This window comes from Vicugna pacos, chromosome 19 (assembly GCF_048564905.1).
Source record: "Vicugna pacos chromosome 19, VicPac4, whole genome shotgun sequence".
Taxonomy (NCBI): domain Eukaryota; kingdom Metazoa; phylum Chordata; class Mammalia; order Artiodactyla; family Camelidae; genus Vicugna; species Vicugna pacos.
This window is the reverse complement of record NC_133005.1, coordinates 45,604,547-45,619,788: the sequence shown is the minus strand read 5'-3', so window position 1 is coordinate 45,619,788 and position 15,242 is coordinate 45,604,547. Positions and strand designations below refer to the sequence as shown.

The window sequence follows — 15,242 nt, the reverse complement described above, 5'->3', positions numbered from 1 at the left end:
CCCTGGGGTTCACTCGGGTGACCTTGGGCAGAGCTCCTGGGCAGAGCTGAGGATGGGGAGCTTGAGGGGGGTCAGGGCGCGGGGCTGGGGGCCAGTCGGGGCAGGGGGGCACAGGCTGGGGGCTTGTGGAGGGAGAGGAGGAGGGCTGGGAGACAGGGCATGCAGGGGGCAGGTGTGGGATGCCCACAGCCCTCAGAGGCCAGCTCCTTTCTGCGTAAGCGAGCCACAGTGTTGCTGTGCAGAGAACAAACACGGAAAACCACAATGCCTGGCTCCTCCCCTGCCCTCGACAGCGCCCCCTGGGCCCGGCCTGCCCTGCGACCCCGGGAGGCCCACCCACCTGCCTGCTCTCCTCGGGGAGGAGGGGGCGGTGCTGGGCAGGGGCCCCCAGACCCATGGGGCCACTTCCAACCTCACTTCTGGAGTTCCCCCTCCTGAGCTCTGATGGGGACAAGCCTGTGCTCATTGTCCCCAATTTGCAGACAAGGAAACTGAGGCCAGAAAGGTCAGCTGCAGCGAGCCAGGGTGAGAGGCAGGCCACACTCCAGGCCGAGGAGCCCTGCCGCCCTCCCCTGCCCCAGAGTGGCGACCAGACCAGCGAACGTGCCCCCTCCCGCCCGCCCCACGCGCCCCCACTGCCCTGCCCCTCATGTCCGTGTCTGAGCCTGGATTCTCCTTGTTAACTGGCCGCTCCGGCCAGAGGCACAGGGTAATTACAGGGAAACAATCCCATCCCTATGAGGGCTCAGACCCGACCCGTTTTGCCACTTTCTGTGCGATGGCAGAACCCGTTGGGTGGCTTTGGGCACTCTCTGCCTCCTTTCTGCTCCTGGTCGGGGAATCGAAAACCTGTCAAGCGGGTTTGGCCAAAATTATGTCTTGTTCCCAAGCAAGTTCACAGGGCTGGCTTCTATCTCTCAGGCGGGAGCCTTCCGGATTCAGCGGAGGTCCCCGGAGGTCGATGAGGACCAGGGGCCAGGTGAGTACCTGGGGGACCCCTGGCCGGGCCAGCAGCTGCAGCAGTCAGGGTGGAGGCGAGGGTGGGAGCTGGGGTCCCCGTGGGGGTGCTCGCAGCGGAGGTGGAGGCAGGAGGCCCAGCCCCTGTTCGCTGGGCAGGAGGCGGGGCTGGCGGCGGGGCTGGCACGGGGGCACAGCCACCTGCTCTGGGGCATCTGGTCCGGGGGCCGAGTGGGGGCTTCTTGGGCTGAGGGGCTTGTACAGAGCTGAGGCTGAGTCTGGCACAGCTGTGCCAGGAAGTCCCTATGGTCTAGGGAGGGTCTGGGGGCACCAGGAATGGGCTGGTGGCCAGACACTTCATCCTGCCCCCCTGCCTAGATCCTCACGGGGCAAAGGGGGTGCAGCCATGGGAGAGAGGGGCTGTACATAGCGCAGCTGGCCACAGCTCAGTGCTGAGCCCCGTGGAACACTCAGCTGCCCTCGACTCGGTGTCGCTGGGGAGGCAGTGACAGATGGCTCCTGGGAGACCCGGGTCCTGCTCAGCCTTCCCCCTACCCTGCCAGGCCTCAGGGAGGCAGCCAGTGAAGGCCCGGAGGGCACAGGGCAGGGATGGGGGCCCGGCCCATCCCTAAGGAGTCAGGTTGCAGGACCGCTGTTACTTGAGCCACCAAGCGACACCTCAGCCTGTGGAACTGAGCAAGCGCGCACCCGCCTTGTTCCTCTGTGCATGTGTGCACGCGCACAGGCGTGTACAGCTTTCCCCGCGCCCCTGCTGAGTTATGTGCACGTCGGGGGAGGTGGCTGAGGGTGGCAGCCCCGTGCGCGGCATCTCTGTGGGGATGTGCACTCTCGTGTGTTAGGATGGTGTTAGGATACCGTTGTGTCTGCATGGGTGAGTGTGGGCGTCACACGTGTGTGCACATGTGTCATGAGTCAATGTGTTAGAAATCGTCCTGGCAGTCCCTCTCTGGATGGGACCTGCCACCTAAACTGGCCCAGGAAGTCACTAGGAGACTGCACCGTGGACAGGTGCCATCACTCTGAGCCTCAGATCCCTCATCTGTAACATGGGGGCTGCCACGGCCACTTGGTGAGCGAGGTGTGCCAGTGCTGTTGGAGCCTGAGCCTCTGCCTGACCTTGGGGTGCAGGGCGTTCCTGTCCTCCTGCGAAGGGCCTCTGTGGCAATGGGACTTGGACTTGTCCAAGAGGAGGGTCTCCGGAGCACAGCACTGCTAGCCTCCTGGGGGCTGCCTGTGAGGGAGGTGCTGGGGGGGCAGCCGGCGGGGGCTGCAGGGTCTGCGTCTGAAGTTGACTGCCACTCGCCGGGCTCAGAGCTGAGTGCGTGTCGCCCGGACACGCCTTGCCTAGACCTGTGTCACTAGAACGTAGGTCACCTGGATGCACGTTGCTCAGTAGGAGGCTCACGACAACCTGATACAAGGGGACAGTGCTGCCCCTTAGCTGAGGAGACTGGCTCAGAGAGGTAGGGCACTTGTCCAAGACACGCTGAGGGAGAAGGCAGGACGGGACCCTCTGCCCAGGCTGACCCTGTGCCCAGTGTGAGTGGCAGATGGGCAGAGTCATTGGCATGGCTGACCCACCTGCCCTTCCCTCCCACCTGCTCCTTCCAGGGGTCTCAGCCCCAGTAGAGACCTTCCAGCCTGGGCATAGAGAGAAAAGGCCAGAGTACCCCTGGGCCGAACTAGGGGCCCAAAGGAGCAGAGCTCAGGCCTCTGCCCGCCCCCCACCCCAGCAGGTGACTCAGGCCACCTTCTCCTGTGTACAGGCCCCCCAGGCCCAGATGCAGCAGCCCAGACCCCCACCCTCATCCCAGCATCACCACAGCCTCCTCCTGGCCCTGGTGTCCGTGCCTGGAAGCGCCCGGGCCTAGGGGAGGGTCCACCTGCCTTGAAACCCCTGAGCCCCCAGCCCCTCAACGCAGCCCCAGCACACCCAGCGAACACAAAGCAGGTCTGCAGGGGGGGCTGGCCGGCTGACCCCCAGCAGGAGACCGCACGCACTTTCACAGCCTGGGTTCTTCCCACCCACGGCCACCACGTTCCTCCCCAAAGCACAAGAGCTTGCAGGCTCTGCCTCGGGTGGGGATCTGGCTCCCTCCGTCTCCCACCGCTTCCTGGGACCCTCCGCACACTCCGAGGGTGGAGGCTGGGACTGGAGGCTGCCCCAGGAGACTGATTCTGTCCACTCTGCCTCGGCCAAATGCACTTCTGTCACCTGCCCGCCCAGGGAAGTCACACCATCCCCATGGCACCGTTCCCGAGAGGCTGGATGGCCCTGGTCCTCCCAGCAGGATGCACTCGTTCCAGCTCTGTCCCCAGCCACCAGCATATCTGCTCAGTGTGCAGAGACCTGAAAGGAACAGCCAGGCGGGGCCTTTGGGCGGTTTAGGACAGAGAGAGGAGCATAGGGCATGGGGGACAGAGGAGGGTGTCCCGGGCCCCCCCAACCCCCCCAACCCCTCAGCGATATCCTCAGGGATGAGGCCGGCCTCCCTCAGGCCCCTCTCGGGCGCTGGCCCAGCCCGTGGCCCCGGGCAGGCACAGGCCCTGCGGGGGAAGGGCTGCCTGTCAGGCGGGTCTGGGTGGAATTTCAGGAGCAGCTGCTCAGCCCTGCCCTGGCCACCCTCCCCCGGCCTGCCAGGGGCCTAAAGCACGGAGGCCCTGCTCCCAGCCTTACCTCCCAGGAGCCCTGGTGCAAGATAAAGATCAGCAGGGCGGTGCAGCAGGGCGGCCGGCCGGGGAGCATGTCCCTGGTCCCCACCGGGCGAGGGTGCAGCAGCCTCCATCTTGGAGTCAGTTCAAACCCCAACTTACTCCCACTTCCCACTGGACGGCCGAGGAGCGCGAGTTGATCTCTGGGTGTCAATTTCCCCGTCTGGAAAGTGGGCTCTGTGCAGTGTGGTCGGAGTCAGAAGGGCTCCGGAAGCGGGGCCGGGATTATCACGTCCACCCCGTTGGAGCCCTGGTCGCCCCCAAGCCTCTGGAATTCAGCATCCTGTCCCCTAACCTCCAAGGGCATCCCTCATTAGGTGAGCTCTGGCCCCCCAGCCTTGCGATGGAGACCCACCCAAGCTTCCCTCATTCCCAGAGCCCTCACCACACCCCCGCCCTGACACGGGGCTGGCAAGCAGGCACCCCATCCCCCGGCCATTGCACAGGAGTGCCCTGGAGGCCAGGCGGGTCTGAAATGAGTTTGAGGAGCCCCACCTTCCTTCCTCCAGCACGCCCCGGTTGGCCCTGCTCAGCCGGGCCCCACAGCCACCGCGGGACACAGGACTGTGCTCTGTCTTCCAGCTGGACCCAGCCTCGCATCTGAAAGTTGAGGCTTCTCCAACGCTCTGGCGCCTGACCCGGGGTTCAAAGACCAGGCTGAGAGCCAGCCTCCACTGCCAAGTCTCCCCTCGGGCAGCTCCAGGGCCGTGCTCCCTGGCGCCTGGCTGCACTTGGGGCTGCTCCCTTCAGTTAGTGATGCCCCCTGCCCACCCCTCAGAGCGCCCACCGACCGTGCATCCGAGAGCCCAGAGTGGCTGTGCTCCATGCGTGAATCCTGCAGGCAGCGGGCTTCTGGTTCTGACCCCCCTGTGCGGTGTCACCCACGGGCACTGCCATCGTTCCACCGCAGGATGTACGCCAGGAGACACTTAAGGGTGTCCAGCTGGGGGCCGTTGCTGCGAGCCCTCCTGTGCTGGTCTTCAGGGCAAACTTTGAAATGCAGCTGAGACCCCACTCTGTCTCCTCTGCGCCTTGGGGAGGACTCTGGCATGGCCTGGGGCAGTGGGACTACAAAGGGCTCTGAGCAGAGGTTTCCAGGGCTTGTGCAGCGTGCATCCTGGGGGGCAAGGTGGAGGCAGGGAGGCCACTGCAGTGGCCCAGGCCACCATCCAGTGGTGGCTTGGCCCTGGCCAGGCACAGTGAAGGGGGAAGGGGGAGACTCTGGGCTTACGTAGAAGGCAGCTGCCGCTGACCGATCAGCATGGGGTTCCAGGAGCCCAGCTGCTCATTTGCAGGGTCCAGCACATCCCAGAGCTCCTTGGGTGGCAAACAAGGGGGGATCAGGGGGCCGCCTCACCCTGTCCTGGAGGTGAGACCCAAAGGGGAAGACAAGGGGCCTTGGACCCGTGGGGGCCAGGGTTGGACCCTCTCTGTTCTTTGCAGGACTTGGGAGCTAAACTGACACCCAGAGCACGGGTCCCCTTCCTCGTACAGCAGCGCTAGGGTTGGGGCAGGCAGTCCCTGGGGTGGGCATGGGACAGGGGAGTGGGGCTGGTACAGCCTCGAGAAATGCAGGCCGGTGTCAGAATCAACATCCACGGTCACTCGGATGCGAGACGGGCACAGAGAGAAGGCGCCCGGGGCCTCAGCACCCAACACACATGCAGCGCACATGCACCATGTGCAGGGCACGTGCACACAGGGGAAAGGGCAGCTCAGATCGGCCAGAGCGCGCCGCAGTCACACAGCCGGCAAGGTTTGTCCAGCTCCCAGCCTGGGCTCTCAGCCCCTCACCCCTGAGCTTTAGCAAAAACCTCATGGAAGTGGAACAGACAGGAAAAAGGGCCCAGGCCACGAGGGGTGGCCGGGTGGGCTTCCGCCAGCGCAGAGCCCACAGTCACCAGCTCACGGAGGGGAAGCACCTGGCCAGCCCCACAGGGTCGTCACGCTGCTGTGGGCACCCATGCCCCACTGAGTGGTTTCTGCTGGGCGACGTGCTGTGGCCGGCAGACCCGCCGGCTGTGGGTGGGCCTGGTCGTCCAGTCCGCAGCCCCATCGACATGCAGCACATCCCGCCGTGGCCGGGCACCAAGCTGGAGCTGGGGCTTTAGGCAACTGCCTTGTGGTGAGGACTGGATTGGGGGTTGAGATTCAGTGAGAATGTCCCACCCCTCTACGTGCCCCCTCAGGTGTGGACATGACCCAGTGGGGTGGCAGGGGGTGGCCCACAGGACGGGACAGCACTCACCTGCTCTCTGGGCAGTGGCCCCTGCACTCACAGGCCCTTCCCGAGCCCATGTGACCATCTCCCCTCTTCCTGCTCCACAGGCTGGAAGCAGAGGGGCAGTAGAGGCTGAGCGGCCATCCCTGAAGCTTGAGCACAGAGGGGCCCGGGCCAGGGCTGTGGGGAACCATGGAGAGCTTCACGGAGTCACTGAACAGACTGAAAGATATCCACGAGAATGAGGTCATGGGTGAGCGCCGTGGGGGCACGGCGAGCCCGCACCCGGACAGCGGCTCCCGGACAACAGGCTGAGGCTCAGACCTGGCCGGGGGCTCCGGCACCTTGCCTCCAATTCTTTCTGGCCAAACCTGGGGACCTTGCTTTCCAGGCCTGGGGGGGAGTCCTGGCCCAGAGCCCAGAGCTGCAAAGTGGCCAGGCACCCGGCCTCAGACCAGCACCCCCGGGTGTGGCCCTGGAGGGGTGGTCCCTGAATGGTCAGCTCGCATCAGGGCAAAACTAAGCCAGCCCAGATGCAAAGAGCTGAGAAGCTCAGGCCAAGACGGGCCCTCCCGCGGGGTGTGGGCCTCCGCATCCCCCAGAAGGGAAGTGGCCCACTCGCAGGAGTGGGCTTTCATGGCTCTGGAGGCCTGTCTGGAGTGTTCCGGGGGGTTAAGCTGCAATCTCTCTGCTTCCCTCCAGGACACCCAGGCTGAGGTCTGCCCCGGCCTGCACGTCTGTCCAATCCCACACCAGCAACAGGGCTGCAGCCACCCCAGCCCCCTTGCGCCAGTGCCGCAGCCAGAATTTTCTGAGAGCTCTCAAACACACCCCTGAAGGCCCAAAGGACCTGGGTCACCTCCCCAGAGACCCAGAGGGGTGGGGCCTGCTTGGGCTAGCCTAGGGCCACAGCAGACACAATGAGGTGGGAAGGAAGGGGTCTGCTGGGGTCTCCCCAAGGGCCCATTTTATTTCAACCCTGAAGGCACCCCCCAGAAACACCCCTCCCAGGACCTGGCCAGGTAACTGGTCACTGCCAGCATCAGGGTTCCTCCCAGTCTCCAGACAGACACCAGAGCCAGAGACCCCAGGGAGGGCAGCATGGCTGGGCCTGACCCCCTGGCCCTTTCCTTGGTCCTCCAGGCCTGCAGAGCAAGCTTCTGGAGCTGAACTCAGAGAGGTGCCGGTGAGTGAGGACGGGGCCCTGGCCCAGCGGGAACCAGGTGGGTAGGGAGATGGGGAGACGACCCAGCACTCACTGCCCCCCGCAGCCCCAGGGCACCAGCACGGCCACCATCCCGTGATGCAGAAGGGGAAACCGAGGTTCGGGGCAGGGGTGGTGGAGAGTCACTGGTCCAAGGTTGTGCCTCTAATAGCTGGTGGAGGTGGGACTGGAACCTCCAAACCCACCAGAGCGAGCAGGGGCCCTCCAGGGGCTGGGGGAGCCTCGTCCACACGGGGCACCTCCAGTACCAATAATTACCACTAGGAACGTTCCTCAAGTGTCCTGGAGACTCGCAGGGCATGGTCCATCTCATGTCCCTGTTTCACAGACGAGGCTGCAGTCGTTTTTTAGCTCTGCAAGTGGCACGTGGATGAGACAGAGTCCCCAAGGTGCCCCCGGATTCCATGCTGGGTTAAGCATTGCCCTTGTAAGGCCTCACTTCTCAAGGAGGTCCTGCACTGGGGCCCAACCCAGGACTGACGCCTGTGGCGGTGGGAGAGGCTGGAGGGGCAAGGGCAGCATGGGGCTCCGCGGGCAGAGCAGAACCCCGTCCTCGGGTCGTCCCCCCACAGGGACGCCCAGAGGGTGGAGGAGCTCTGCGCCAAGAACCATCAGCTCAGGGAGCAGCAGAAGGCCCTGAAGGAGAACCTGCGGGTGCTGGAGAACAGGTCGGGCCGGGGCGGCCAACGGCCTTGCTCGTGGGGGTTGCAGGGGCCGGAGGGACGGCGAGGACAGGGAGAAGTCACTCTGAGGAGGGAGCCTGAGTTTGAGAGGCTCTGGGGGGAACTACTCCAGGCAGGCTCCGCCGCGGGACTTCTCAGATTAAGCCAATTGCATTTTTAAGGTTCCTTCCCAAATTCAAGGGTATGTGGCACGCTTAGCCCGCGGGGTAGGGGATGGGGCAGGGCTTCCACGGACCAGCGCCTGGGGAAGGCAGGGCATGTCCTGGGAGCAGGGTGGTGAGGTTCCCAGCCCCCCGGTGGGCCTCAGTCTCCCTCCTCCTAACAGTCTCTTGCCCACTCGCCCCTGCAGGCTGCGGGCTGGCCTGTGCGACCGCTGCATGGTCACCCAGGAGCTGGCCAGGAAGAAGCAGCAGGAGTTCGAGAACTCCCTCCTCCAGAACCTGCAGCACGTCTTCCTCCTCAGTGAGTCCCGCCCTGGGCGTCCTCTCCTGCAGGGGCCAGTGACCCCCAGGGCCTGCTCAGCCAGACAGGGGTCTCCAGGAAAGGGGAGGAGGCGATCCTAGCCCGCGCGTCAGGAGGACAGCCCCACCCCAACTCACAAACGGTGCCAAGCCCCCCGCTGGCCCCACGTGCCCTCCACTCATCAGTCACCCAAGCCAGGGCGTCCCTGCCTCTCAGGGCCTCAGCTCCCCACTTCCTGTGATGAGGAGGGCCCCACAGAGCCCTGAGGTCCCACCGGTCCTGCCAGTGAGGACGAGCCCCTTTCCCTTGGTAGGGGGGCTCCCAGAGACAAGGGGCCCCCTGTCACTGTCCACAGCCTCCAGGCTGGTTCTGTTTACTTAACATTCATCCACGCACCCACTCAGGCAGCAAGCATCTATGGGGCACCTGCTGTATGCCAGGCCCTGAGCCCAGGGCTGGAGTCACAGCTGAGGATAGGAAAGGAGGGGGCCCCAGGTGCGGTGGGGACCCCCCACCCTGCTTACCCTCCCGCAGTCCTTCCTAATCAGTGCCTCCCCACAGCCAACGAGCTGACCCGGCTGCAGGAGGAAAACGACACCTTGAAGGAGGAGGTGAAGCAGCTGCGGGGTCCAGGGTGAGTGGGGGGCCAAGGCCCGACACCCTCAGTCTCCAACACCCCACTCGCAGCAGGCACCCGGCATGTCCACGGGGCGCCGGGCACGCAGCGCGATGGGAGGGGCAGAGCCCCTGCAGGACCTGCGCCCAGGGCTGGGGAGGAGACTCCCATAGGCCATCACCCCGAGCCGGCTTGGGACCTCCCTAGTGCACAGGACAGTGCCCGAGTAAATGGACACCCTAGAGACGGAGCTGGGTGCCCAGCTCCCACGGCAGCCCTGTCACTTGGGCTGCACTGGGACATCAGGACATCGGCCCCTCTTGGCCCCACAGTGGGGGCCGATGACGGTGCTCTTTCCTGGTCCCCTGGGTCTCCCGCTCCAGCCGCTTGGCCCCCAGAGGGTGCCCTGGCCTCTCTGATCATCTGTGGGGGCACCACCCTCCCTCACCTGCTCCATCTTTGCCTTCCCTCTGGAGACAGGCCCAAGCCCCTGTTCAGGGAGGGCACCTCAGACTCCCCATCCCCCCTGCTGCTCCCCTCCCTGGGCGCCGGGAAGGCTGTCACTGAGAAGCCACCGGGAAGCCACGAGGAGACAGAGGACGACCATGCAGGTGCGGGTTCACAGGAAGAGGGTGCTACGGGGGACGGGGGAGGCCAGGAGGCTGGGCACCCCAGGACCAAGGAGCCCTCTAGCAGAGGTTGAGCTGGCCCCTCTGAGCACCTCCCTGGTGTCCTGCCCTCTGCTTCTCCCCTCACAGAAAGGCCGGCGGGGTACAGGGCGTCTCCAGTGGCCAAAATCTCTCCAGGTGCCAACCTGCCAGCGCCACGGGCCCCGGACATGGTAAGGGCGAGGGACCCTGAGCCCACTCCTCCCCTCTGGGCACCCTGCTGTGTGCCAGGCCCCATGTACCACCCCACGTGGCATGTGCCTCCTCCATGCAAGGCAGGGACCCCTGAGCTCCATTTGACGTGGGTGGAGGCAAGGCTCAGAGCGGGTGGGTGACTTGCCCAAGGTCACACAGAGAGCAAGGGCAGAGGGCAGCAGCCAGCCCCACCCAGGCTGACCTGTCCACCCTGTGCAGAGCCCCCAGCGCATCTCCAACCAGCTGCACGGGACCATCGCCGTGGTGCGGCCGGGATCCCGGGCCTGCTCCGTTGACCGGGGCTCCACCAACGGGACACCCCCACTGCCACTGACCAGGAGCAGCCCACCCAGCCCACCCTGCGGGCACAGCCTCTCCCTGGACAGGTGAGGCCCCGCCCACCACCACCACCACCACCACCACCAGGGGCGGCCTCAGCTGCTCAGTCTCCAACACTGGTCCCACCTTTCGGGAAGGGGCCGGCAGCCCAGGGAGTCCCTCCAGTCGTCCCTCCAGGAGCCTCCACTCTTCCTCGGCTTGGCTTTCCCAGGGAGCCTGCCCAGAGCAAAGTTCCCACATAGACATCCCCGAATGGCCAGTGAGGGGTGGGGGGACGTCGGGGGAGGAGATGGGGCCTTACCCCTGGGAATCCCTCTCAGAAGGGCCCACACAAAGCCTCTTGTTGTGGTCTGAGACCCTTCTCAGTGTCTGAGAGGAGAGTGTGGGTGGGCTGGTGGCAGGTGCACAGGTAGGCAGGTGCTCCAGGTGACTGGGCGGGCAGCTGATGCCCAGAACGGGGAGAGGCTCCGAGTCCAGGTCCCTCCTCAGAGCCCCAGGCTCCAGGTCAGCTCTGGCCAGGCCCACAATAGCCAGGAGCCCAGGACCCCACCCCTCCCCACAACCTGTATGTGACCAGGGCTGCTCACCTCGCCTCCCTGGGCCCTGGTCTTCCCCGCCCGGTGAGGGCTGACTGTGGCCCCTGGGCCTCTCCTCGCTGCAGCTTCCTGCAAGCCCCTCGGCCCTCTGCCCAGACCCGTGAGTCCTTGCAGCGCCCCCTCCAGGCTGACCGCCTCTGCCTCCTGAGCCGCCGCCTGTCCCTGCACCTCCGGAGCCCCGACAGCAGCCCCCGGGCTCCCACCGCAGCCCCCTGCGGCCCCATGCCCCAGGGCCTGAAGGCTGGGGAGGCGGAGGCCTGGGAGGAGCCTGCGGGCCTGCTGGGCCTGCCCGGCGCCCTGGTGGGCATGCGAGACCCGCGGCTGGAGGGTGCACTGCGCCTGCTCCTCGCCCAGCAGCTGCGGGCACGGGGGAGCCCCAGCGGTGCCAGGCGGAGGGGCCTGCCCATGCCGGGGGAGACGCCACCCTCCCCACCAGCAGGCTCTGACTCCGAGGGTCCTGAGGGTGAGATGGCCGGGGCAGCCCTGCCCAGAGGACAGCACCCGCAGACCACAGGCCCGGGCAGCCCTGGGGACAAGGAGGTCACAGCCACACAGGACCATGTCCCAGACACGCCCCTGGACCTCTCAGAGAGGGGCCGGGGCCGGGACGGCGCCCTTCAGCCTGCCAGCCAGCCAGGCTCACTCAGCCCCACAACTGCCCACACTCCCAGCCCGGAGCCACCCCAGGGAGCAGAGCCACCTGCCCAGCCTGGAGCCCAGGGACTCAGCAACGGCACCAAGGGGCCCAGAAAGCCAGAGGAGGAGGTGCCCCCGACTTCCGAGGTGAGGGACCAAGCCCATTCCGGGCCTCCACATGCGCCACCCCAGAGCATCCAGACTCCCTCCAGCCTCCATCCAGGCCACTCCCTTTCCTCCGCACAGCAAACCAGTTCCCAATGAGTGAGCCTGGCTGCCTGCGTCACATGAGACAGGAGGTGGCTGATCCTCTAGCTTCGGCCCCAGCCAGGGTCCTGCGGGCTATGCCCAAGGCTGGGTTGGAGGGGAGGGCAATTGTCTCAAGGGAATTCAAGCCACTTAAAAAACGTCCTTCTCCCCAGGACCCCCCACATCCTCTCCCAGAGCAGCCCCCAGGCCTGCCCTCTCCAAATGGAACGGGAAATGAGGCCAGAGGGAGGCCAAAACTGCCCTCCTGCCCTCAGAAGTCTGATGGAGACAGCCACCCAGGTAAGGAGGGGTACCAGGGTCTTGAGAACTCAGGTAGTGGTACCACAGAGGGGAGCGGGTGCCATGGTCAGTGTCAGCTCAGCCTCCCGGGCCTGACCAACCAAACCCTGGGTCCAGGGCTCAGTGTCTCCCACATATAGAGAATTGAGGCCCAGGGTGGGCATGTCTCTGACCACAAGCACTGGAGAGGCAGCATCCTAGAAATTAGGGCTTCAGGGCAGGTAGTGAGTTCCCTGTCACCCAGCGACCAAGTCAGCTGGTGGGGTCTCCTTCCTGGTGCTGAAGACACTAGGCCTGGGTTTGAGCCTGGGCAGGCTACTCCATCCCTCCGGGCCTCAGTCTCCTCTTCGGCAGAGCCGTTGCCACCCGTCCCAGGCAGGACTTCCCCTGGACTTCCAGGCCACCAGCCTGGCCTGACCCACGCCCTGTGTCCTGCAGAGCTCAGCAGAGCCGAGGTACAGCGGATGGAGAGGGACCAGCTGGACGAGCCAAACACCTCGGACAGTGAGGTGGGTGCTCAGCCCCACACTGGGGCGGGGCTGTGGCAACAGGGCTGCCCCAGGCTTAGGGGGAGGGTCCTTCCCCTAACCACACCCCCACCCCCTCAGGGGGGCCTGAGCTCCGAGGCAGGGGCCACATTGAGCACACCAGGGAACAGGTGCTTCTGTGCCAAGGAGCATGCGCGTGGCCTGCAGCAGAAGAGGAAGCGGGCCTTGGACTCAGACCCGGACCCAGACCCGTGGAGAAAAGGTACCCGGGGCCAGAGGCAGGCTGCGGGCCAGTGCAGCATCGGTGCCCCCAGCCCACCTTTCCTGCCGCTTGGAGCCCAGAAGCCAGCCCTGCAGCCTCTCCCAGGGCAGCCCAGGAGAAGGACCAGGGTCAGGCCAGGGAGAACCCTGACTGCACTCCCTCCTCCCCGGGCCGGCCCCTTCTACCCTAGCCTGTTTCCCTCCAGAAACAGGGTGATACCAGGGCTGGTGTGCGATCTCAGTGGGATAAAGCTCAGGACAGCCGTATGGCCGTTGTCATCACAGGGGAAAAGCAGCCACCAGGCCTGGCGGTCCCGAACCCCTGCCCCCCTCAGGCCCAGTTTGGGCGTGCGCAGGGGCTCCTGGACCCTCTTGTCCACTTTCAAAACAAAGTAGCAGCAGAGGGTGCAGCCCTCTGGGTGTGGGCACGTTTGTTCCCTCCAGGGGGCTGGGGGCTGCTCACGTTTACCCAGGGTGGTGCCTGGAGGCTCCTCCCAGGCCAGCGGGAGCCAGGGGTCCCGGCCCAGGATATCGGGATGCCCTTCCACTTCCTACTCTGGCCACAACGGTAGCTCCGGCCGGGCCTCCAGGCACCCGTGAGAGCCTCTGGACGCCTGAGCTAATACCGGATGCTACCGTAGTGCTTGTCCAATAGGCCCACGACGCAGGCTGGGCTGTGGCCACCACAATGTGCCATTGTTGCCAGGAAGGTGATCGCAGCCTGTGTTTGCGGGGCAAGCGGTGGAGGCCAGCACACGTGTGATCTCATGGCACTTCCTGTGAGACACTTCGGAAAGCTAACCTGGTGGGCAGCTGGTGTCCGCCCCACCCCCCACTCTGAGTCAAGTCCACCGGGGCAGGGGCTCCCAGCAGGCACCCGCATGCCCCAACACCCACAGTGCTGGTCAGTGAGAACAGGGCCCAGCTTGTGCCAGGCAGGAAGCCACACGGCTCAGCGCCAGGGGCAGTACCCTGACATCTTGTAGGGGTTCGAGGCAGTGTCCAATCATTACTGCCTTTGGACCTGATGCCCCTGCCCGAGGATGAATTATCACTGTTCCACAGATAGAGATACTGAGGCTCAGAGGTGAGGTAACTTGCCCAAGGTCCTGAAGCTGGTCCACGGGGTCAGGATTCCATCCTGACCCGTCTGACCCGGAGCCAGAGCTAGTTCTGCATCAGAGACAGGCCTGAGGCCCAGCATCTCAGTGGGTCCCAGCTGTGAGGGTCTCAAGGACCAGATGGCCTTTCTTGTGGCCCCAGAGGGCAGGCCTGTGGAGGCACCCAGCCCATGTCTCAGGGATTCTGAGCATGTTTCCCCATGAGCTTGGTTGATCCAGAATGTCCCAGAGCCTCTGCAAGGCAGCAAGGGAGGCCCCAGGGCCAGATCAATTCCAGGCTCACACACCTGGGAGAGGGTCCACCCTCCCATCAAATTTTCATGGTGCGCCCTCCAATCAGGGCACCCTGCTCCAGGGTCCATTGCTCTCAGGAACAAGCTGACTGCCAGCATGGGCTCTTGAGTTCCCAGAAACTTCCCGCGAGGGCCTGGGTGAGAGCCCGGCGTCGCTGCAGAGGAGGACACACAAGGGCCCCTCGTGCCTCCTGCCTAACCTCGGTCCACTTCCCGTAGCCTCCAAGAAGCCGTCCTGAGGAAGAAGGAACCTAGGGGAGCCAGGAGCCCGAGGGATCCCGAGGACAGCAGCCTCTCACCCAGCAACAGCAGCTGGGAAGAGACCCAGGGGCACCACAGCCTGCCCAGGTGGGCTCCCCACCCACTGCCCGTGGCCAGGACAGGCCACACCACCAGCCCAGCAGTGGGGGAGTATACTGGGTCCTGTCTCACGTCCAGAAGGGTTGGGAAGCCCAAAGTGGGTGGCCTTTGGCTGGTCTTTCAAAGCTCTCCGTCTCCACCCATCTCATAAATGGCCCTGCTGCCCACCCTTACCCCAGCATCTGCTCACTTGGTGCTGGTGGAGCGGAGCCCAGACGGCTCAGGCTCCAGCCACATCCCCGCCCCTGCTGAGCAGAGGCAGCCCTTCCCGGGCAGCTCCCTACTCCTCCGGGCAACACACACTCCGCTGGCTTCCCGGACCCCCAGGGCCCTGCGTGCCTGGCCGCCCATCCCTGGCAGGCATGGAGCTCTGAGGGGTAGTCTCGGGCGCCCCCTCATGGAGTCCCAGAGGCAGGCACTGGACAGTGAGGGTGCAGGGCCTTCTGCAGAGAGGGGTCACAGAGAGCCAGAATAAAGCGTCAAGAAGGAGGGCGTGTGTAGCTGGCAGCTGGCAGGGTCGGGGGTCCACCAGGCCTCTGCCTTCCTGGGCAGGTGACTCAAGAGGCTCTTAAGTGCGTCCAAGGGTGGGTAGGTCACTCCCATTCTGAAGGGCAGGGCCCAAACCAGTCGCATTTGCAGACCATTACAGGGACCAGAGAACACTCGGGGAGGGCTGCAGGGAATGGAACCCAGAACACGCAGCAGCCTCCACGCAGAGCCCCCTCCTCCCTAACAGCTCTGAGCCCCTGGCCCCACACCTGCCCCTGACTTGTCAGCCCTGCGCGACCACAGCACAGCTTCCACCCTTGGCACTTGGGGATATTCTGCTTTAGGAGGGC

General features: G+C 65.2%; 1 protein-coding gene across 5 annotated transcripts; it reads left to right on the top strand.

The window, feature by feature from the left end:
• The first annotated feature begins 845 nt into the window (after positions 1 to 845).
• On the top strand, positions 846 to 14,414 carry RBBP8NL (RBBP8 N-terminal like). 5 transcript variants are annotated; one of them, XM_072944541.1, is made up of 14 exons: positions 846 to 979; positions 6,019 to 6,164; positions 7,055 to 7,097; positions 7,709 to 7,804; positions 8,169 to 8,281; positions 8,843 to 8,915; positions 9,378 to 9,508; positions 9,656 to 9,738; positions 9,980 to 10,146; positions 10,761 to 11,478; positions 11,754 to 11,880; positions 12,319 to 12,389; positions 12,489 to 12,630; positions 14,263 to 14,414. In XM_072944541.1, the coding sequence occupies exons 2-14, from the start codon at positions 6,104 to 6,106 to the stop codon at positions 14,280 to 14,282; spliced, it is 1,845 nt and encodes a 614-aa protein (XP_072800642.1). In that variant the 5' UTR covers positions 846 to 979; positions 6,019 to 6,103; the 3' UTR covers positions 14,283 to 14,414. The 5 variants fall into 5 exon arrangements, with proteins under 5 accessions (XP_072800642.1, XP_072800643.1, XP_072800644.1 ...); XM_072944542.1 differs by lacking the exon at positions 846 to 979 and having other exon boundaries at positions 6,059 to 6,164; positions 7,055 to 7,134; XM_072944543.1 differs by lacking the exons at positions 846 to 979; positions 6,019 to 6,164; positions 7,055 to 7,097 and adding an exon at positions 7,153 to 7,525.
• The last annotated feature ends 828 nt before the right edge of the window (positions 14,415 to 15,242 follow it).